General features: G+C 38.1%; 1 protein-coding gene and 1 non-coding gene across 8 annotated transcripts in view; both read left to right on the top strand.

Annotated features, from left to right (window-relative positions):
• The window catches only part of LOC105482662 (dynein axonemal heavy chain 12), a 234,841-nt gene that overhangs the window by 48,095 nt on the left and 162,413 nt on the right, over positions 1 to 24,333 (top strand). For all 7 annotated transcript variants that reach the window (XR_011620106.1, XM_011742885.3, XM_011742883.3 and 4 more), the window contains 6 exons: positions 3,116 to 3,294; positions 8,073 to 8,208; positions 13,018 to 13,143; positions 14,093 to 14,227; positions 15,063 to 15,256; positions 16,719 to 16,962. Coding sequence is in view for 6 of the 7 variants with exons in the window: in XM_011742885.3 (XP_011741187.2) it covers positions 3,116 to 3,294; positions 8,073 to 8,208; positions 13,018 to 13,143; positions 14,093 to 14,227; positions 15,063 to 15,256; positions 16,719 to 16,962 (1,014 nt within the window). In the remaining variant the exon portion in view is untranslated. The remainder of the gene's footprint in view (positions 1 to 3,115; positions 3,295 to 8,072; positions 8,209 to 13,017; positions 13,144 to 14,092; positions 14,228 to 15,062; positions 15,257 to 16,718; positions 16,963 to 24,333) is intronic.
• Positions 15,452 to 15,558, top strand: LOC112427147 (small nucleolar RNA U13). Its single transcript, XR_003018614.1, has one exon. It is a non-coding gene; the product is annotated as a small nucleolar RNA U13 (small nucleolar RNA).

Here is a 24,333-nt window from a genome sequence, read left to right as displayed (position 1 = left end):
TTACAGGTGTGAGCCACTGCACCCCACCTCATTAACTTTTAAAATGATTATTTCCTTAGGTCTATTATTTTGTAGTGACATTTTCTAGAATTTTGTAATAATTTTGGGATAGTTTATATAACTATTTGAAAATTTACTTTTAGATTTAGTAACATATTCCTGGATTTCTTTGTCAGTTTCTGATATACTGTAGTTGTGGTTAGTATGCCTATTTGGGGGGAAATTTAAGAATGATGAACTGTAACATCTGTACAGATGAACTTATTTATTTATTTATTATTTATTTATTTATTTATTTATTTATTTATTGAGACCAAGTTTCACTCTTGCTGCCCAGGCTGGAGTGCAATGGTGCAATCTTGGCTCACCACAACCTCCACCTCTTGGGTTCAAGCAACTCTCCTGTCTCAGCCTCCTGAGTAGCTGGGATTACAGGCATGCGCCACCATGCCCGGCTAATTTTGTATTTTTAGTAGAGAAGGGGTTTCTCCATGTTGGTCAGGCTGGTCTTGAACTCCTGACCTCAGGTGCTCCACCCACCTCAGCCTCCTAAAGTGCTGGGATTACAGGCATGGGCCACCACGCCCGGCTTATTATTTAATTTATTTTTTTAGAGACAGGGTCTCTGTTGTCCAGACTGGAGTGCAGTGATGTGAGCATAGCTCAGTGCAGCCTCAAGTTCCTGGGATCAAATGATCATTCTACCTCAGCCTCCTAAGTAGCAAGGATTAAAGGCATATTCCACCATGCCTAATTTTTTTTTTTTTTTCATGCGGAGTCTCAGTCACTCAGGCTGGAGAGCAGTGGTGTGATCATGGCTTAACGCAGCTTCCGCCTTCTGGGCTCAAGTGATCCTCCCACCTTAGCCTCCTGAATAGCTGAGACTACAGGCACGCACCACAACACCTGGCTAATTTTTGTATTTTTTGTAGAGACGGGGTTTCACCATGTTACCCAAGCTGAAAGGCTAATTTAAAAAAAAAATTTTTTTTTTTTGTAGAGATGGGGGGTTCACTTTGTTGCTCAGTCTGATCTCGAACTCCTGGCTTCAAGCAATCCTCCTGACTCAGTCTCCCAAAATGCTGGGGGGGTCTACAGGCATGAGCCATCATGCCTGGCTTATACAGATGAATTTATAGGATGCTTGTGATTTGTGTAAAAATAAAACGGGACAGGGGAGTGGTTAGGAGTATAGTTAATAAAAGGTTGGTGATGAGTTGCTAATTGTTGAAACTGGATGATGGGTACATTTTGTTTATTTTTGTATGTTTAAAATGTTCCATGAAAAAACCTAATATAATTGTGAAATATAACATACATAGTACATATGTATAGACAGATAGGTAATTATAACCTAGGTGGTAATAACCACATAGCTTAAGAATGAGAACTTTGCAACACCCAGAAGCCACCACGTGCCTCTCCCCAATTATAACTTTCTTCTGTCTTTATTGGTAACTATTATCCTGACATTTCTTGCTTTCCTTTATGGTTTTACCACCTATGTATGTATACTTAAATAATATAGTTTAGTTTTGTCCATGGTAAGTTTGTATGAAAAGTATTGCACTGTATATATTCTTTTGTGTTTTTCTTCTTTCATCATGGTAAAATTTATCCATATTCATATTTTTTCAATGCCATGAGTTCTGTCTACCCTTTATTTGATGGAACTTTTTTTTTTTTTTTTTTTTTTGAGATAGGGTCTTGCTCTGTCTTCCAGGCTGGAGTGCGGTGGTGTGATCTCGGCTCACTGCAACCTCTACCTCTCAGGTTCAAGCGATTCTCAGCCTCTTGAGTAGCTGGGATTACAGGCGTGTGCCACCACATCCAGCTAATTTTTGTATTTTTAGTAGAGACGGGGTTTCACCATGTTGGCCAGGCTGGTCTCGAACTCCTGACCTCAGGTGATCCACCCGCCTCGGCCTCCCAGAGTGCTGGGATTACAGGCGTGAGTCACTGTGCCTGGCCTTATTTGGTGTATTTCCAACCAAGAACAAGGCAGGTGCTTAAGACAGTCTTTGAATCAATTAATTATTATCTTCCCCCTTGAACACTGAAAAATTTAAACCCAATTCACCACATCCTAGATACTCTAGAAAAATAGGACAGCATTGAGAGAGAGAAACATAAAGGAAAGTTCTCCTGAAGGAAGAATAAAAGGAATAGGCCATTTCGGTAGAGAGTGGAGATCGAGTGAGAAGGAAGGCAGATAGAAACATTAAAGGTGGATTGTGAAATTAAGTCAAAGTTAGTTCAAAGTTGGTAAGTGTGTTTCACTTTTACCAAGTACAACATATCTTGTCAGATTTTCTTGATACTACTTTGTTTAATTTTTAAAAATTACCCCAGTGTTTGGGTACTAAGAAGTTGACATACATTCCAATATCTTGGATCTTGGTAATTGCAGGGCATCTGTTGCTGGATTATTATTACTATTTTGTTAACAGATAGGGTCTTACACTGTCACCCAGCATGAAATGCAGGGTGCCATCATAGCTGCCTGCAACCTTAAACTCAAGCAATCCTCCCACCTCAGCCTCCTAAGAGTAGCTGGGATTATAGGCTCAAACCATCTTGCCTGGCTTGGAGTATTTTAACAAAAACCAATAAGTTCCTTATATATATATATATATATATATATATATATATATATATATATATATATATTTTCCTAAAGATTGAATTAGAATCCTTGACCATGTGGATGTAAAGTGAAAAAAATAGAATCTTTAATGAGCTATCAGTAATGGCAAAAGCAAATATTTATCCACTATGCAAATTGTTACATGATATATGTTTGTTTCTAAACAGAGAAATGGGTTGACTCTGGGGATAGTTTTAAGAAATAATTATTGAGGGAAATTTTACCTTGTGATATGTTCAGATTTTCATACTGTGAATGGTATCGTATTCGATATTTACTGGTAGATTGGCAAATTCCTTAATTAAAGAATAGGTGAAAAAATATGTATGAAACAAGGGAAAAAATTTTAGTCACTTAGCAAAAAATAAAGTTGTATTTATATTATATAATTAAGACTCATAACAATACAATATTATAAAATCACTGAAAGTTCTAAACGTTTTTTTCATTTGAACACTTTTTTTCAAGTTTATAGAAAAATTTTTCAGTCTTGCCTCAGAAATAATGCTTTTGCCTCAGTGGATTCATTACCCTATGGTGCGCTTGGATTGTGAAGATTTGAAGACAGGCCTGACAAATAAAGCAAAAGCCTTTGCAAACATATTATTAAATGACATAGCTTCAAAATATAGAAAAGAAAATGAACGGTAAGTAGAATTAATTCCCAAACTCAGAATTATATGGCTAAAAGAAATACTTTGCTAAAGTAATTCCTGTTTAAAAACAAAAGCTTAAAATATGTAAGTACTTACAACTTTTTCTCCATAGCTGCCTCCTATAGAGGTGCCTTTGTAGTCCCGTTGGGCTTGCTTCTTTTTGTTTGATACTGTTTGATACCTTTTTAAATGCAGATCATTTCGTCATTCAGGTATTAAGCCCAGTAACGAATAGTTCTCCCTTCCCATTCCCCTCCCTTCCCCTTCCCCCTTCCTTCCCCTTCCCCTTCCCTTCCCCTTCCCCTTCCCTTCCCCTTCCCTTCCCCTTCCCTTCCCCTTCCCTTCCCCTTCCCTTCCCCTTCCCCTTCCCTTCCCCCTCCCCTTCCCTTCCCTTCCTTTCCTTTCCTTCTATTAGAGATAAGGTGTTGTCATGTTGCCTAGGCTGCTCTCAAACTCCTGGACTCAAGTGATCCTCCCGTCTCAGCCTCCCAGTGTTGGAATTACAGGTGTGGGCCACTGTGCCTGGCACATTCCTCCTGTATTTCTGATATTCAATAATTAACTATAAAGTCCTACATTATCTGATTTCTGCTCACCACTTCAACTTCGTTTGCCATTCCTAAAGTATGTCAAGCCTATTACCACCTTATGGCCTTGCTGTTTTTTCTTCCTGGAATCTCTTTTCCTGGTATTTGACAACTCATTTGTTTTTCACTCACCTTGAATATCACCTCCCTGGAAAGGCCTTCTCTGGCCCCTCTGTGTAAAATAGCGGCTTCTTCTTGACACTCCATCATTCTTTTTCCTTTTATGGTGCTTTATTTTTCTTCATAGCTTTTTTTTTTTTTTTTTCTTTAGAGACAGGGTCTCACTATAATGCCCAGACCGAAGTGCAGTAGCACAATTACAGCTCACTGCAGCCTTGAATTCCTGGGCTCAAGGGATCCTCAGCATTTTTTTTTTTTTTTTTTTTTTTTTTTTTTTGAGACGGAGTCTTGCTCTGTCGCCCAGGCTGGAGTGCGGTGGCGCAATCTCGGCTCACTGCAACCTTGGCCTCCCAGGTTCACGCCATTCTCCTGCCTCAGCCTCCTGAGTAGCTGGGACTACAGACGCCTGCCATCATGCCCGGCTAATTTGTTTTTGTATTTTTAGTAGAGATGGGGTTTCACCATGTTAGCCAGGATGGTCTCGCTCTCCTGACTTCGTGATCCGCCTGCCTCGGCCTCCCAAAGTGCTCGGATTACAGGCATGAACCACAGCGCCTGGCCAGCATTTTTTTTTTGCTACCTAACAGAGTACATATTTGTGTGCTTTTGTCTCTCTCCTCAGTTTCAATACCAGCTTTATGAGGGCAGGGTCTCATTTACTGCTATGTTTACAATGTTTAGAATTTTCCTTAGCATATTGTAGGTACTCAGCTATTTATTAAATGAGTGAATGAGCAAGTATAATTTCTCACATATTTCTCCAAATTCCTGCATGAACTAAAAAATCATTTACCTCTTTTACACTTTGTTTTTACATGTTTTTTCCTGATATTTCTAGTAATAGCATGACAATACAGATTTCTAACTTAAAATTAAAAAAAAAATTTTAATAGAGACATGGTTTTGCCATGTTGCCCAGGCTGATTTCAACCTCCTGGAGTCAAGAGCTCCTCCTACCTCAGCCTCCCAAAGTACTGGGGTTACAAGCGTGAGCCTCTGTGTCTGGGGTAGATATTTTTTTCTTAAAGAAAAAATTAATTTAATTTTTAAAATTTCAATAGTTTTGGGGGGTATAAGTGATTTGGTTACATGGGTAAATTCCTTTTTTTTTTTTTTTGAGATCGAGTGTCACTGCAACCTCTGCCTCCCAGGTTCAAGCTATTCTCCTGCCTCAGCCCCCCAAATAGCTGGGACTACTGGTGTGTGCCACCATGCCTGGCTAATTTTGTATTTTTAGTAGAGACGGGGTTTCACCATGTTGGTCAGGCTGGAACTTCTGACCTCAAGTGATCTACCCGCCTGGGCCTCCCAAAGTACTGGGATTACAGGCATGAGCCACTGCGCCTCGTAGGTAAGTTCTTTAGTGGTGATTTCTGAGATTTTATCGTACCCATCACCCAAGCAGTGTACATTGTACCAATATGTAGTCTTTTAACCCTCACCTCCCTCTCAGCCTTCCCCACACCGAGTCCCCAAAGTCCATTGTATTACTGTTTTGCATCCTCATAGCTTAGCTCCCACTTATGAGAATATACAATATTTGGTTTTCCATTCCTGAGTTACTTCACTTAGAATAATGGCCTCCAGCTGGGTGCGGTGGCTCATGCCTGTAATCCCACCACTTTGGGAGGCCAAGGCAGGTGGATCACGAGGTCAGGAGTTCAAGACCAGCCTGGCCAACATGGTGAAACCCCCATCTCTACTCAAAATACGAAAATTAGCCGAGCGTGGTGGCACATGCCTGTAATCCCAGCTACTCGGGAGGCTGAGGCAGGAGAATGGCTTGAACCTGGGAGGTGGAGGTTGTGGTGTATTGTACCACTGCACTCTAGCCTGGGCAACAGAGTGAGACTCTGTCTTAGAAAAAAGAAAAAAGAATAATGGCCTCCAGCTCCATCCAAATTATGGCAAAGGACATTATTTCATTCCTTTTTATGGCTAAGTAGTATTTGATGGTGTCTATATACCACATTTTCTTTATCCACTCATTGGTCGATGGGCACTTAGGTTGGTTCCGTATCTTTGCAATTGTGAACTGTGCTGCTAATAAACATGCTTGTGCAGGTATCTTTTTCATATAATGACTTCTTTTCCTTTGGGATTGCTTGATTGAATGGTAGTTCTATTTTTAGTTCTTTAAGGAATCTCAATACTGTTTTCCATAGTGGTTGTACTAATTTACATTCTCACAAGCAGTTTAAATGTTCCCTCTTCACCACATGCATGCCAGCATCTATTGTTTTTTGAAAATTATGGCCATTTCTGAAGGAGTGAGGTGGTATCTCATTGTGGTTTTAATTTGCATTTCCATGATGATTAGTTATGTTCAGCATTTTTTCATCGGTTTGTTGGCTGTTTGTCTGTTTTCTTTTGAGAAATGCCTATTCATGTCCTTTGCTCACTTTTTGATGAGATTATTTGTTTTTTCCTTGCAGATTTGTTTGAGTTCATTGTGGATTCTGGATACTAGTCTTTTGTTGGAGGCAGAGTTTGCAAATATTTTCTCCCACTCTGTGGGTTGTCTGTTTACCCTGCTGATTATTTCTTTTGCTGTGCAGAAGCTTTTCAGTTTAATTAGGTCCCATTTATTTATTTTTGTTTTTGTTGTGTTTGCTTTTGAGGTCTTAGTCATGAATTCTTTGCCTAGGCCAATGTCCAGGAGCTTTTTTCCGATGTTATTTTCTAGAATTTTTATGGTTTCAGGTCTTGGATTTAAGTCTTTGATCCATCTTGAGGTGATTTTTGTATAAGGTGAGAGATGGGGATCCTGTGGCTATTCAGGTTTCCCAGCACTATTTATTGAATAGGGTGTCCTTTCCCCAATTTATGTTTTTATATGCTTTATCAAAGATTAGTTTGGCCCAGATATTTTAAAGCTCAGGAAATAATTCTATGAAATGTAACTTTAGTTCAATAATGCTGTAGGATATCTAGGCTCATATCCTACATGGGATATTCTAAGAGAACAGTTAATTAAAGAAACTATGTATAAGGGGTGATCTGTTTACTTGCTGTACTGTCATGTTTCACAAGAGGCACTAATAATAATAAAAAAACTAATGATTATATTAATGATTATAGTTATCAGTAAATAGAGTGTACTATATGCTAGACCCTTTACATTCATTATTGTTTTGCAACAATCCAGAAAGATGAATGTTACCTGGGTATTTAAGAGAGTTGAAGAGGTCGCTAAAATTTTTTCTAATATGCCATAATTTTGCATGAAATTATTACCTTAATTTTATAGGTTTTATTGATGTATAGTATATACTGAGTTATAGCAGATAAGCTTAATTTTTTTTTTTTTTTTTTTTTTTTGAGACAGTGCCTCACTCTGTCACCCAGACTGGAGTGCAGTGTGCAATCATGGCTCACTGCAGCTCAACCTCCCAGGCTCAAGTGATCCTCCTGCCTCAGCTTCCCAAGTAGCTGGGACTACAGGCATGTGCCACCAGGCCCAGATAATTTTTGTATCTTTTTTGTAGAGACAGGGTTTCACCATGTTGCACAGGCTGTTTTTGAACTCTTGAGCTCAAGTGATCTGCCTGCCTTGGCCTCTCAAAGTGCTATGTTTACAGGTGTGAGCCACTGTACCTGGCCAAGCTTAAATGTTTTTAAGGTAATTTAGTGAATTGAGCAATTATTTTTAGGATATCATAGTTCTTATTTTTTATTTTTTATTTTTTTGAGACGGAGTCTTGCTCTGTTGCCCAGGAGTGCAGTGATGCATCTCACCTCACTGCAAGCTCCACCTCCCAGGTTCACGCCATTCTCCTGCCTCAGCCTCCCAAGTAGCTGGGACTACAGGTGCCCGCCACCACGCCCGGCTAATTTTTTTTGTATTTTTAGTAGAGATGGGGTTTCACCGTGTTAGCCAGGATGGTCTCGATCTCCTGACCTCATGATCCGCCCCCCTCGGCCTCCCAAAGTGCTGGGCTTACAGGCGTGAGCCACCACTCCCGGCCGTTCTTATTTTATAATAATCATCATAACACACATTTATTGAATATGATATAACATTAATTAACATCAGTCTATTAAGGTGGAGTTTTATGTCAGTATTTGCAGTGAATTTGAAGCAATTAAAGAACATGCATTAAAAGTCCCTGAAACAACAGAAGAGATGATGGATCTGATATCTTATGTAGAAAAAGCCCGGACTGCAGGAATCGAAGAGTTGATTTTAAGGATCCAGGTAAGAAACTTTTAATTTACATATTTTGGTTTGTTTTCATTTGAAATATGATATTCATAGTGAAGATGTGTAAAATATATAGTTACACAAGTAGTTGTAAATTGAGCAGTTATATTGCCACCACCTAGGTCAAGAAATAAGATATTGTCAGCACCCTAGGACTCTGCATATAACTTTCTGATCGCCATGCCTCTCCTTCTCCTCTGTCCTCCTCTAGAGATTAGCAGTTGATTTTTACAGTAATCATAGCTTTGAATTTCTTTAGTTTCACCAATTGTGTGTATGTCCTTAAACAATATATATTAAAAAAAATTTTTTTTATAGTTTCTGCATTTAATCGTATGCTCATACCTTTTCCAGCACAAGATTATGTACCTATTTACCTATATTTCACTCTTATTCTTTGTTTAAAAAACTTAAAAAAATGTTAAACAACACATATACCAAAATTATATAAAATACAAACTGTACAATTTAGAATGTTCTAAAGTAAACTGCCAGTAATTGCCACATAGGAAAATAAATAGAACCTTGCTGACCCACTAGAAATGCATCATAATCCCTCATCTTCTGGATGTTAGCAGCATTCTGATTTTTTATTTTTTATTTTTTATTTTTTTGAGATGGAGTCTCACTCTGTCGCCCAGGCTGGAGTGCAGTGGCAAGATTTCGGCTCACTGCAACCTCTGCTTCCTGGGTTCAAGTGATTCTCCTGCCTCAGCCTCCCGAGTAGCTGGGACTACAGGCACCCGCCACCATGCCCGGAGAATTTTTGTATTTTTAGTAGAGATTGGGCTTCACCATATTGACCTGGCTGGTCTTGAACTCCTGACTTTATGATCCGCCCACCTCGGCCTCCCAAAGTGCTGGAATTACAGGCATGAGCCACTGCGCCTGGCCAATTCTGATTTTTATAGTAATTACTTCCTTGTTCTTTTTTATAGTTGTACAACTTAAACATGTATTTCTAATCAATATAGTTAATTTCTTCTGATTTTGGTCTTTATATAAAGGGAATCATACTATTTATATTCTTTTGCCTCTCATCAATGTTATGTTAGTAATGTCATTGTTCCTTAACTTTAGCTGATTTTCATTGCTGTCTAGTATTCCATTCCATATTGTATCCATTCCACATTGTATACAATAATTTATTTTAAAAATTTTACTGTTCTGGATATTTGGTTATTTCTGCTTCTGGTATTACTGGCAATGATTCTGGGAACATTTTTATACATGTATCCCAGTGCACACATTCATTCATTTCTTCCACGTGTTATAGGATATGCTTTTCTTCACCTTTACTAATTAAGGCAAAATTCTTTTCTAAGTAGTTCCAGTTTTAGACTCCTATTAGCAGTGCACAAAATGTCTATTATTTTAACATTCTTACTTGCAATTGTGAGATGGTTTAAATTTTGCCAGTCTATTGGGTGAAAGTTATGGTATTTTCAATTTGCATTTTCCTAAAAAGAAATGAATTTGAACACTTTTCATATGCTTATTGGCCATTTGGAGTGCCTCTTTTGTGAAATGATAGTACATATATTTTGCTCGTTTATTTTTTGGGTTATGTACCTTTTCCTTATTGATTTGTAGCAGTTAAGGAGCAGCAAAATAAAAATAACACAACATTTACCATTTTAACCATTTTTAAGTGTACAGTTCAATGTAGTAATTTTAAATATATTATTAGGTATCTTTTTATTCACTCTGTAATTTAATTTTTTAATGGTGTTTTTGATGAACAGAAGTCTTTAATTTTAATGCAGTTAAATGAAGCAATCTTTTATTTTATAATAAACGGAGGAATTTTTTATTTCCTTCCTTCCTTCCTTCCTCTTTCTCTCTCTCTCTTTTCTTCCTTTCTTCCTTTCTTTCTTTCTTTTCTGTTGGAGACAAGGTCTTGCCATGTTGCCTTAATTTTAATGCAGTTAAAAGGAGCAATCTTTTATTTTATACCTAGTGCTTTCTGTATTTTGTTTAAGAAATCCTCTGCTACCTTGGTTCAAAGATATTTTTCTTCCACCCTTTTCTAGAAGCTGTTTAGATTTGCTTTTCAGATTTAGGTTTCAATCCTGAAAATTTATTTCTGTAAATAATGTGAGGTCCAATTTAAATATTTTCCCATATAGATGAGCAATTACACATTTACTGAAGAGACCATCCCCACTGTGTCCATATATGTATAGATCTGTTTTGAGGCAGCTTGTTCTGTTCCATTGGCCTTTTTTTGTTTATTTTTTTTTGACAGAGTCTCACTCTGTCACCAAGCTGGAGTGCAATGGTGCAATCCCAGCTCATTGCAACCTTTGCCTCCCGGGTTCAAGAGATTCTCCTGCCTCAGCCTCCCGAGTAGCTGGGACTACAGGCACGTGCCACCATGCCCAGCTAGCACCACCACGCCCAGCTAATTTTTGTATTTTTAGTAGAGATGGGGTTTCACTATGTTGGCCAGGATGGTCTCCATCTCTTGACCTCATGATCCGCCCGACTTGGCCTCCCAAAGTGCTGGGATTACAGGCATGAGCCACCATGCTCTGCCAAAATGTATTTTTATATACTAATTTAATACCCATCATTCAATTTTTCTTTCAACATTTTCTATTTAAAACTTTGAACTTTAGGCCATGCGCAGTGGCTCATGCCTGTAATCCCAGTACTTTGGGAGGCGGAGGTAGGTGGAGCACCTGAGGTCAGAAGTTCGAGACCAGACTGACCAACATGGTGAAACCCCATCTCTACTAAATACAAAAAGTTGGCCAGGCTTGGTGGCACATGCCTGTAATCCCAGCTACTTGGGAGGCTGAGGCAAGGGAATCACTTGAACCTGGGAGGCGGAGGTTGCAGTGAGCCGAGATTGCGCCATTGCACTCCAGCCTGGGCAAAAAGAGTGAAACTCCGTCTCTAAAAAAAAAAATTTAACTTTACTATTTTTATATATTTTAAATTTCTCTTCTTAATTTTAATACTTTATCTGAAGATTATTTTGGAATGTCTGCATGTACCATTCATTATATAACTTGCAAATAATGACAGTTTTGTTTTTCATGACCAAATGTTACACATTTGCAAAACTTTGTTTATTTTCTTTGCAACAGTGGACTGTCTGGGACTCTAGTACAATGTTGAATAGCAGTGGATGACAGTTTTCCCATCTTTATCCCAACCTTAAGGGGAAAGCTTTCTTTTTTTTTTTTTTTTTCTGAGACGGAGTCTCGCTCTGTTGCCCAGGCTGGAGTGCAGTGGCCAGATCTCAGCTCACTGCAAGCTCCGCCTCCCGGGTTCCCGCCATTCTCCTGCCTCAGCCTCCCGAGTAGCTGGAACTACAGGCGCCCGCCACCTCGCCCGGCTAATTTTTTGTATTTTTTAGTAGAGACGGGGTTTCACCGTGTTAGCCAGGATGGTCTCTATCTCTTGACCTCATGATCCGCCCATCTCGGCCTCCCAAAGTGCTGGGAATATTTCACTATTAAGTATGACATTTGTCGTAGGTTTTATACAGGTACTTTTGCCAGATTAATGAATTCCCTTCTATTGCTGATGTGCTACTAGGTTTTTTGAAAAGAAAAATTAGTATGAGTGAACTTTGAATTTCACTACATGCCTTTTTTGCATGTATTGTGGTGATCATATGCTTTTTCTCTTTAATCTGTTAGTATAATGAATTACATGGATCGTTTTTTATTTTAAAGTTTTATTTCTATGTGCATTGTATATATAAAATATATAGAATGTACAAAATGCATATTTAATGTTATTTTCAATACATAATTTTATATCTATATGACATATAATATATAAAATACATACATATAATATAAAATCAAAAACCTTAAATTTGCCTTTGAATCTGTATTTCAGTTCTTAAAAATTAGTGCTACAGTACAGCTTATAGAACAATGAAAGATATAGAGGGTAAAAATATTCAATCTCTCTACTCAGATAAATCTATTGTTTTAAGAGTTTTTTTTCTTTGCAACTCACCTCCTTTTTTTTTTTTTTTTTTGAGACGGAGTCTCACTCTGTCGCCCAGGCTGGTGTGCAGTGGCACGATCTCGGCCCACTGCAACCTCTGCTTCCTGGGTTCAAGCAATTCTTCTGCCTCAGCCTCCGAGTAGCTGGGACTACAGGCGTGCATCATCACGCCTGGCTAATTTTTGTATTTTTATTAGAGATGGGGGTTCACCATGTTGGCCAGGCTGGTCTGTAACTCCTGACCTCAGGTGATCCACCTCCCTCGGCTTCCCAAAGTGCTGGGATTACAGGTGTGAGCCACTGCACCCGGCCTACTCACCTCCAACTCTTTCTGAACTATTACAAACCGTAATATTCTGGACTATTGCGTACAGCAATGTGTGAAGTAGGCAAAAATGGTGGTGATGTCACTGAAGATACAAAACAAAAGATACTAAAATCATTGTCATCAAAGATACAAAAATAAAAAAATTTATAAGAATAAAATAATTTAAAATCCTTTAAAATCAAAGTTAAAGGATTACTGAAGATTTAATTATGTTTTTCAGTCATAAACAAGGGAGGACCAAAAGTTCCTTTATGTTAAATCAACTGCAAGTGAAAACTTTTTAAAAGCCTTGTTTCTAGCATAAAAGTATACAATTATGTGGCATGAAGCAAGATAAATACTGTAGCTATTGAAATACCTGTCTGGTTTGGGCGATATATAAAATATCAGTTTATAATCTGAGTCAAATTTCAATCTGAAAAAGTATTAGAGATTGTTGTTCTCTTTTTCGTAATGACTTAGATTTTCTATATGACATATTATATCCAGAGTTTCTTTCGTAGGAATCTAAACGCCAAATGAGTTACTTTTTAGATGTTTTTCTATTTCCTCAAGAAGACTTAGCTTTAAATGCAACTGTCCTCATGTGGCCTAAGAAAATTAATCCCATCTTTGATGAAAATGATGAGGTAAATATATTTTTCATTTTTTTTTGTATTCTGACATTTCGAGCACATCATTCACATTTAATTTTCATATCTACTGGCCATCTAACTTTAAAAGTAATTTTTTGTGTCAATATGAGTTTGAGACTGGCCACACTTATGGCCCTCTAGGCTTAAGACAAGCTGTTAGGCTTAACTCACAAGGTCTGGTAAGTAGTGGGGCTGACATTTAGAAAGTCAGAACTATTATATAAATTAATAATAGAAGCACTTAACTGAGAAAATGCTTTCCATTTATTCAATTATTTAACTCATAAAAATCCCACGTGCTCCCATTTCTTCCATTTTATAGATGAGAAATATGAGACTCAGAGAAATTAAATAGTTCAATATCACAGTGATAAGATTTACAATTTTATATCAGACTGAATGTATTTCAGATATTGAAAAAGTCCTAATATAAACCAGTTTATCCTGAATTGGGAGGTAAGATGGTATTGTAATAAAAAGCGTGGCCTTCAATCAGATAAACCAAGATTCTAATCCAGATTTTGATTTTTATGATTTTGTGAACATGAACATGACTTCCGTAAGATTCAATTTCTTTTCTCTGAAATGAGAATAATAATACTAGTAATAATATAGGTAAGGTATTTAATAGTTCTTGATACATGGCACATGCTCAATAAATGGTAATTTTATTAGTATCCCAGAATCTGTTAAATAAACAAATTAAAATAAATTTTAATTAATGAATACAAGTTGTTAAAGTCACTTTGGAGATCGAGGAATGTTTTTGTGTGTGGTTTATTATTCTTTGCATTTTTATATCAATAATTATAGACATTGTTTTATTTTTGTGCTCATTTTTACTTCTCTGATGGTTTTTATGATTATACACAGTATTTAGATTTCTGACTTGGTAATTCTTTGTTACAGATTAACTAACATGATTAAATTGTCTTTTAAAAAGCTAATTGAGAATGCTAAACATAAAAAAGAAAATGAACTAATGGCCAAGAGAGAGAAACTTATTTTGGAAATAGAAAAGGAATCACGCCGCATGGAAGAGTTTACAGAATTTGCAGAGCTGGAGCGCATGCAACAGGTCTGATAAATATATAAGACGATAGCTATGGCCAGCCCATAGAGTCATACAGGGCATGTTAACATAAATTTAAAAATATAGACAAATGCAAGTTTACTTTTTTATGTCTACTCTATATATTTTTCTATATATTACATAGATACATATATATTTATATAATGTGTTTATATATAGTAAAATACATAAATATTTATTTAAACACTTTATATGTAGTCTCAGCCTCCTGAGTAGCTTGGACTAACAGGCGTGTGCCACCATGCCCGGCTAATTTTTTGTATTTTCTTGTAGAGATGGGGTTTTGCCATGTTGCCCAGGCTGGCAAACAAAGACCTGACTCTTAGGCCCAGAACTGGAGCTATATTGTCTTTCTTGTGACTTAGTTCTCTATTTGTAGAGTAGACGTCATCATACCTTTTGCTCTCAATCATAGTTATGTTGTGAAGTTAATATTTAAAATTGCTGTATAGGCGGGGCACAGTGGCTCACTCCTGTAATCCCCGCACTTTGGGAGGCAGAGGTGGGCAGATCACCTGAGGTCAGGAGTTTGAGACCAGCCTAGCCAACATGGCAAAACCCTGTCTCTACTAAAAATACAAAAATTTGCCAGGCGTGGTGCTCGGCATCTGTAGTCCCAGTTACTCGGTAGGCTGAGGCGGGAGGATCGCTTGAACCAGGGGGGCGGAGGTTGCAGTGAGCCCAGATCATGCCACTGCACTCCAGCCTAAAAATAAAGTTGTCGTATAAATGCAAGGACATATTGTACACAGTATCATATGATTTTATTTTTGTAACATTACTTGAATATTTCTTAAGACAAAAAATTATTTGCTTTCAGTACGTGACAGATGTAAGACAACTACAAAAACGTATTCAGGAATCTGAAGAAGCAGTGCAGTTTATCAATAAAGAAGAGGAACTTTTCAAGTGGGAATTGACAAAATATCCTGAACTGGATAAATTAAAAGTTAACATTGAGCCCTATCAGAAGTTTTTTAATTTTGTTTTGAAGTGGCAACGATCAGAAAAACGGTAATTGCTGGTAATGTAGTAAAAATCAAGCAAATGACAGAAAAGAGTTTGTAAAATATAAATTGATTTTTTTTTTTTGGGTTAAGTGTTTAAAAGTAGGATTTTTATGTCCATTTGAAAGAGAATCAGGTACCATATAGGAGAAGCATCCAGTGCTGCTAAGGTCCCACTAACCTTACTAATACAATATCTGAGATCCTTTTCTGGTTTATGAGCATAATGATTGGATTTTCATGCTCATGTGTGAGAGGTGTGGCCTCCCTCAAACGTTGTTACAATGTCAGCACATTACCCTTCTGACATGAAAAATGTATATATAATATATGAGTTTTCATTTTGGTTTCTGAGAGTCAATTCCCTTTTTAATACAATAGATTAATTTCACTAATGTTTACCCCCAAAATTAGAAGTATGGAGTCAAATCTGCATTTTATTTTTATTTTTGTTTTATAATTTCAACTTTTATTTTAGATTCAGAAACATGTGCGGGTTTGTTTCATGGGTATATTGCATGACACTGAGATTTGGGGTACAAATGATCCTATCTCCCAGGTAGTGAGCATAGCACCTAATAGGTAGTTTTTCAGCCCTTGCTCCCCTCCCTCTCTCCCACCTCTAGTAGTCCCCAGTGTCTGTTGTTCCCATCTCTGTGTCCATGCATACCCAGGGCTTAGCTCGCACTTCAAAGTGAGAAAATGAGGTATTTGGTTTTCTGTTCCTGCATTAATTTGCTTAGGATAATGGCCTTCAGCTGCATCCATGTTGCTGCAAAGGGCATGATTTCATTCTTTTTTAAGGTTGCATTGTATTCCATGGTGTATATGTACCGAATTTTTTTAATTCAATCCATTGTTGATGAGCACCTAGGTTGACTCCATGTCTTTGCTATTGCGAATGGTGCTGTGATGAACAGACAAGTACATGTGTCTTTTTGGTAGAATGATTATTTTCCTTTGGGTATATACCCAGTAATGGGATTGCGGGGTCAAATGGTAGTTCTGTTTTAAGTTCTTTGAAAAATCTCCAAACTACTCTCCACAGTGGCTGAGCTACTTTACAGACCCACCAACAGTGCAACAGTGTATAAGCATTCCCGTTTCTCCACAGCATCTGTTTTTGTTTTTTTGTTTTACTTTTTAATAATAGCCATGCTGGCTGATGGGAGATGGTCTCTCATTGTGGTTTGATTTGCATTTCTGTAATGTGAATCTGCATTTTATTTGGGTACTGTTAGTCCTCCATTTATAATCTGATACATATTTTAGCACATGCAGCATAGTCAAAATGATTATTTTAGTTCTGTCTTTCTACCATCAGCTCTACTTGGGTGCCTGAGAAAAACTGTTAACAGCTCTTGCCCTCATTTTTCTCTCTTAAAACAAGGGGTCTAGCCTAAAGGATCTCTAAGACCCCTTCAAACTCCAAAAGTCTGAGTTTAATAATATTTTTTCTTTCAATTCAGGTGGATGGATGGAGGGTTTTTGGACCTCAACGGGGAAAGCATGGAGGCTGATGTGGAAGAGTTTTCCCGAGAAATTTTTAAGACACTAAAGTTTTTCCAAACGAAGCTAAAGAAAGAATTGCAAGAAAAAAGAAAGGCAGCAAGAAAACGGTCTTTGGAAGAAGAGAAAATTGAAGAAGAACCAAAAGAGAATCCTACTCTTACTATGTGCAGTACAGTCATGGAACAGATAAAAGCTTTTAGGGTATAAATGTATATAATAACATTTTAATATTATAGCTATCTTCTCAACTTTTCTGTTGCCTGATATATAAATTATAAAGCCTATCTTCTGGTTTTACATGTTTATTATTTATTATTATTAATAATTTTTGAGGCAGGTCTTGCTCTGTTGGCCAGGCTGGAGTGTAGTGGTGACTCACTGCCACTGCCACCTCCTAGGCTCAAGTGATCCTCCCACATCAGCCTCCTGAGTAGCTGGTAATACAGCCACCATGCCTGGCTAATTTTTTTGAAGAAATGGGATTTTGCTGTGTTACCCAGGCTGGTCTTGAACTCCTGTGCTCAAGCAATCTGTCCACCTTGGCCTCCCAAAGTGCTGGAATTATAGGCATGAGCCACCACACCTGGCCTATTATTATTACTTTTTAGATAGGGTCTCACTCTGTTGCCCAGGCGGGAGTGCAGTGGCACAGTCATAGCTCCCTGCAGCCTCAGACTCGTAGGCTCAAGAAGAAGACACTATTTCTTCCCATTTTGCTAATGAATTGGGTCTCTGTCACTTGTAATCAAAGGAGTATGGCCAAATGAAGGTACTGAGGAGAAACAATCAGAAAAAATAAGATTTTAAATTCCTCTGCTATGCCTCAGCCTCTTGGTCAAGCTCTGACTCACTCCTACCTCTGTTCTAGGCGTGGGTATTTGTGACAGAGCTGAGTGATTGGTTTTGGGAGGAAGAGGTAAGGGCAAGAGAGGGCACTTTATTCCTCTCATCTTTCAAATTACATCTGTTTGCATCTTTGATGTTTTGGTGTCTCATTCCCACAACTTTAGCTCCTCATCATGAAGCACCGCTATGGAGCGTAGGAAAGGCTGGTTGGGTGGTGAATGGCAGCCATATTTGGGGCAGATCAAGGAGAATATACATATAAAGCCAGATCTGGCAAAACTGGGGGAAAGAGTTCCTCTGGCCCAAGAAAGGCAGCAGAAGATTGCTTAGACCTATTAGGGCAGATTGCATACTTCCTGAAAATAGGAAGAGTACACCATTGTTTATAATTTAGTATAATAAAACTAAACAAACAGAATAAATAGCCTACCATTAATTAAGCATAATCCAAACTTTGAAGTGAGGTTATAACTATTTTTTCTAGATGAATACATTAAAAAATTTTAGCATTTGCAAAATGCTTAGATGAAGGCTTTTGAGTCCAGATAAATTGTTGACCTATGAATTCTGAATCTTAAGAATTACTCAAGGACAGGCACGGTGGCTCATGCCTGTAATTCCAGCACTTTGGGAGGCTGAGGTGGGCAGATCACCTGAGGTCAGGAGTTCGAGACCAGCCTGGCCAATATGGTGAAAACTCATCTCTACTAAAATTACAAAAATTAGTTGAGCATGGTGGTACATACTTATAATCCCAGTTACTCGGGAGGCTGAGGGAGGAGAATCGTTTGAACCCAGGAGGCGGAGGTTGCAGTGAGCTGAGATCATGCCTCTGCATGCCCAGTCTGGGCAACAGAGCAAGACTCCAAAATTACTCAAGAAAGGCTCGATAGAGCTATTCTCATCATCAAGTGCTAATGAAGAGAAATAGAAAGGTTTGGAAGCAGGCTAGGTATAGTGGATGACACCTGTAACCTGTAATCCCAGTGCTTTGGGAGGCCAAGGTAGGAGGATCATTTGAGGCCAGAAGTTCAAGACCAGCCTGGGTAATATAGTGAGACCCTACCTCTACAAAAAATAAAAAATTAGCCAGGCATGGTAAAAAAGAATTCAGCTGCACCTGAAGACCCAGCTACTTGGGAGGCTGAGGTGCAAGTTTGAGGTTGCAGTGAGCTATGATTATACCGCCACACTCCTGGGCACAACAGAGTGAGACCCTGTCTCAAAAAAAAAAAAGGGGGGCATAAACTTACTAGGGCAGACCACTTAGTCTACACTAAGTACAGCAACACAGGGTAACAATTTATTGGGAAGGATTTGGAACCACACTGCTTAGTTATAACACAGTTCTCCACTTGGCAGTGGCACACCTTGAGCAAGATATTTAGCCACTTGTGCCTTGGTCCTCTCATTTATAAAGAGAGAATAAGAACAGTTTTTTTGACAGTCAGTAATACATCCTTAAATTTCCACTGTCAACATGCCCAGAGTGCAAACTCTGTGATTGGATGCAAGCACTGTTCCTGTCTGTATCTAGTCATCTCAGAGATTCCACGACTGCCTGATTTTTTTTAACTTAAAAATTATTTGCAATGTTGAATATACTTGCATGGTCTAAAAAATATAGAAAGATGTATCTGAAAAGTCTCCTCATGGTTCTCACCTGTATAACTCAAGTGATCAATGTTATTACCTTCTTGTGTATAGTTCCAGAGTTTTATTACATATATAACAATGCAAATATATATTCTTATCCTTCTATCTTTTTAGATAAACTGTAGCATACAATGTATATGATTTTATTTATTTATTTATTTATTTTTAATTTTTTTAAGTTCTAGGGTACATGTGCACAACGTGCAGGTTTGTTACATATGTATACATGTGCCATGTTGGTGTGCTGCACCCATTAACTTGTCATTTACATTAGGTATATCACCTAATGCTATCCATCCACCCTCCCCCCACCCCATGACAGGCCCCAGTGTGTGATATTCCCCTTCCTGTGTCCAAGTGTTCTCATTGTTCAATTCCCACCTATGAGTGAGAACATGCAGTGTTTGGTTTTCTGTTCTTGTGATAGTTTGCTGAGAATGATGGTTTCCAGTTGCATCCATGTCCCTACAAAGGACATTAACTCATCCTTTTTTATGGCTGCATAGTATTCCATGGTGTATATGTGTCACATTTTCTTAATCCAGTCTGTCACTGATGGACATTTGGGTTGGTTCCAAGTCTTTGCTATTGTGAATAGTGCTGAAATAAACATACGTGTGCATGTGTCTTTATAGCAGCATGATATATAATCCTTTGGGTATATATCTAGTAATGGGATGGCTGGGTCAAATGGTATTTCTAGTTCTAGATCCTTGAGGAATCCCCACACTGTCTTCCACAATGGTTGAACTAGTTTACAGTCCCACCAACAGTGTAGAAGTGTTCCTATTTCTCCACATCCTCTCCAACACCTGTTGTTTCCTGACTTTTTAGTGATCGCCATTCTAACTGGTGTGAGATGGTATCTCACTGTGATTTTGATTTGCATTTCTCTGATGACGAGTGATGATGAGCATTTTTTCATTGTCTGTTGGCTGCATAGATGTCTTCTTTTGAGAAGTGTCCATATCCTTTGCCCACTTTTTGATGGGGCTGTTTGTTTTTTTCTCATAAATTTGTTTGAATTCTTTGTAGGTTCTGGATATTAGCCCTTTGTCAGATGAGTAGATTGCAAAAATTTTCTCCCATTCTGTAGGTTGCCTGTTCACTCTGATGGTAGTTTCTTTTGCTGTGCAGAAGCTCTTTAGTTTAATTAGATCCCATTTGTCAATTTTGGCTTTTGTTGCCATTGCTTTTGGTGTTTTAGACATGAAGTCCTTGCCCATGCCTATGTCCTGAATGGTATTGCCTAGGTTTTCTTCTAGGGTTTTTATGGTTTTAGGTCTAACGTTTAAGTCTCTAATCCATCTTGAATTAATTTTCATATAAGGTGTAAGGAAGGGATCCAGTTTCAGCTTTCTACATATGGCTCGCCAGTTTTCCCAGCACTATTTATTAAATAGGGAATCCTTTCCCCATTTCTTGTTTTTTCAGGTTTGTCAAAGATCAGATGGTTGTAGATGTGTGGTATCATTTCTGAGGGCTCTGTTCTGTTCCATTGGTCTGTATCTATGTTTTGGTACCAGTACCATGCTGTTTTGGTTACTGTAGCCTTGTAGTATAGTTTGAACTCAGGTAGCGTGATGCCTCCAGCTTTGTTCTTTTGGCTTAGGATTGTCTTGGCAACGCGGACTCTTTTTTGGTTCCATATGAACTTTAAAGTAGTTTTTTCCAATTCTGTGAAGAAAGTCATTGGTAGCTTAATGGGGATGGCATTGAATCTACAAATCACCTTGGGCAGTATGGCCATTTTCACGATATTGATTCTTCCTATCCATGAGCATGGAATGTTCTTCCATTTGTTTGTGTCCTCTTTTATTTCATTGAGCAGTGGTTTGTAGTTCTCCTTGAAGAGGTCCTTCACATCCCTTGCAAGTTGGATTCCTAGGTATTTTGTTCTATTTGAAGCAATTGTGAATGGGAGTTCACTCATGATTTGGTTTTCTGCTTGTTTGTTATTGGTGTATAAGAATGCTTGTAATTTTTGCACATTGACTTTGTATCCTGAGACTTTGCTGAAGTTGCTTATCAGCTTAAGGAGATTTTGGGCTGAGATGATGGGGTTTTCTAAATACACAATCATGTCATCTGTAAACAGGGACAATTTGACTTCCTCTTTTCCTAATTGAATACCCTTTATTTCTTTCTCTTGCCTGATTGCCCTGGCCAGAACTTCCAACACTCTGTTGAATAGGAGTGGTGAGAGAGGGCATCCCTGTCTTGAACCAGTTTTCAAAGGGAATGCTTCCAGTTTTTGCCCATTCAGTATGATATTGGCTGTGGGTTTGTCATAAATAGCTCTTATTATTTTGAGATATGTTCCATCAACACTGAATTTATTGAGAGTTTTTAGCATGAAGGGCTGTTGAATTTTGTCAAGGCCTTTACTGCGTCTATTGAAATAATCATGTGGTTTTTGTCTTTGGTTCTGTTCATATGCTGGATTACGTTTATTGATTTGCGTATGTTGAACCAGCCTTGCATCCCAGGGATGAAGCCCACTTGATCATGATGGATAAGCTTTTTGATGTGCTGTTGGATTTGGTTTGCCAGTATTTTATTGAGGATTTTTGCATCAATGTTCATCAGGGATATTGGTCTAAAATTCTCTTTTTTTGTTGTATCTCTGCCAGGCTTTGGTATCAGGATGATGTTGGCCTCATAAAATGAGTTAGGGAGGATTCCCTCTTTTTCTATTGATTGGAATAGTTTCAGAAGGAATGGTACCAGCTCCTCCTTGTACCTCTGGTAGAATTCAGCTGTGAATCCATCTGGTCCTGGAATTTTTTTGGTTGATAGGCTATTAATTATTGCCTCAATTTCAGAGCCTGTTATTGGCCTATTCAGGGATTCAGCTTCTTCCTGGTTTAGTCTTGGGAGGGTGTATGTGTCTAGGAATTTATCCATTTCTTCTAGGTGTTCTAGTTTATTTGTGTAGAGGTGTTTGCAGTATTCTCTGATGGTAGTTTGTATTTCTGTGGGGTTGGTGGTGATATCCCCTTTATCATTTTTTATTGCATATTTTGATTCTTCTCTCTTTTCTTCTTTATTAGTCTTGCTAGCAGTCTATCAATTTTGTTGATCTTTGCAAAAAACAAGCTCCTGGATTCATTGATTTTTTGTAGGGTTTCTTTGTGGCTCTATCACCTTCAGTTCTGCTCTGATCTTAGTTATTTCTTGCCTTCTGCTAGCTTTTGAATGCGTTTGCTCTTGCTTCTCTAGTTCTTTTAATTGTGATGTTAGGGTGTCAATTTTAGATCCTTCCTGCTTTCTCTTGTGGGCATTTAGTGCTATAAATTTCCCTCTAAACACTGCTTTAAATGTGTCCCAGAGAATCTGGTATGTTGTATCTTTGTTCTCATTGGTTTCAAAGAACATCTTTATTTCTGCCTTCATTTCGTTATGTACCCAGTAGTCATTCAGGAGCAGGTTGTTCAGTTTCCATGTAGTTGAGCGGTTTTAAGTGAGTTTCTTAATTCTGAGTTCTAGTTTTATTGCACTGAGGTCTGAGAGACAGTTTGTTATAATTTCTGTTCTTTTACATTTGCTGAGGAGTGCTTTACTTCCAACTATGTGGTCAATTTTGGAATAAGTGCAACGTGGTGCTGAGAAGAATGTATATTCTGTTGATTTGGGGTGGAGAGTTGTGTAGATGTCTGTTAGGTCTGCTTGGTGCAGAGCTGAGTTCAATTCCTGGATATCCTTGTTAACTTTCTGTCTCGTTGATCTGTCTAACGTTGACAGTGGGGTGTTAAAGTCTCCCCTTATTATTGTGTGTGAGTCTAAGTCTCTTTGTAAGTTTCTAAGGACTTGCTTTATGAATCTGGGTGCGCCTGTATTGGGTGCCTATATATTTAGGGTAGTTAGTTAGCTCTTCTTGTTGAATTGATCCCTTTACCGTTATGTAATGGCCTTCTTTGTCTCTTTTGATCTTTTTTGGTTTAAAGTCTGTTTTATCAGAGACTAGGATTGCAACCCTTGCCTTCTTTTTGTTTTCCATTTGCTTGGTAGATCTTCCTCCATCCCTTTATTTTGAGCCTGTGTGTGTCTCTGCACGTGAGATGGGTCTCCTGAATACAGCACACTGATGGGTCTTGACTCTATCCAATTTGCTAGTCTGTGTCTTTTAATTGGAGCATTTAGCCCATTTATGTTTAAGGTTAATATTGTTATATGTGAATTTGATCCTGTCATTATGATATTAGCTGGTTATTTTGCTCGTTAGTTGTTGCGGTTTTTTCCTAGCATTGATGGTCTTTACATTTTGGCATGTTTTTGCAGTGGCTGGTACCAGTTGTTCCTTTCCATGTTTAGTGCTTCCTTCAGGAGCTCTTGTATGGCAGGCCTGGTAGTGACAAAATCTCTCAGCATTTGCTTGTCTGTAAAGGATTTTATTTCTCCCTCACTTATGAAACTTAGTTTGGCTACATATGAAGTTTTGGGTTGAAAATTCTTTTGTTTAAGAATGTTGAATGTTGGCCCCCACTCTCTTCTGGCTTGTAGAGTTTCTGCCAAGAGATCTGCTGTTAGTCTGATGGGCTTCCCTTTGTGGGTAACCCGACCTTTCTCTCTGGCTGCCTTTAACATTTTTTCCTTCATTTCAACTTTGGTGAATCTGACAATTATGTGTCTTGGAGTTGCTCTTCTTGAGGTGCATCTTTGTGGTGTTCTCTGTATTTCCTGAGTTTGAATGTTGGCCAGCCTTGCTAGGTTGGGGAATTTCTCATGGATAATATCCTGAATAGTGTTTTCCAACTTGGTTCCATTCTCCCTGTCACTTTCAGGTACACCAGTCAGACATAGATTTGGTCTTTTCACATAGTCACATATTTCTTGGAGGCTTTGTTCATTTCATTTTACTCTTTTTTCTCTAAACTTCTCTTCTTGCTTCATTTCATTCATTTGATCTTCAATTACTGATACCCTTTCTTCCAGTTGATCGAATCGGTTACTGAATCTTGTGCATTTATCACGTAGTTCTCGTGTCATGGTTTTCAGCTCTACCAGGTCATTTAAGGACTTCTCTACATTGGTTATTCTAGTTAAACATTTGTCTAATCTTTTTTCAAG

The sequence above is a fragment of the Macaca nemestrina genome, chromosome 2 (genome assembly GCF_043159975.1).
Source record: "Macaca nemestrina isolate mMacNem1 chromosome 2, mMacNem.hap1, whole genome shotgun sequence".
Taxonomy (NCBI): Eukaryota; Metazoa; Chordata; class Mammalia; order Primates; family Cercopithecidae; genus Macaca; species Macaca nemestrina.
This window is presented reverse-complemented; position numbering and strand designations above follow the sequence as displayed.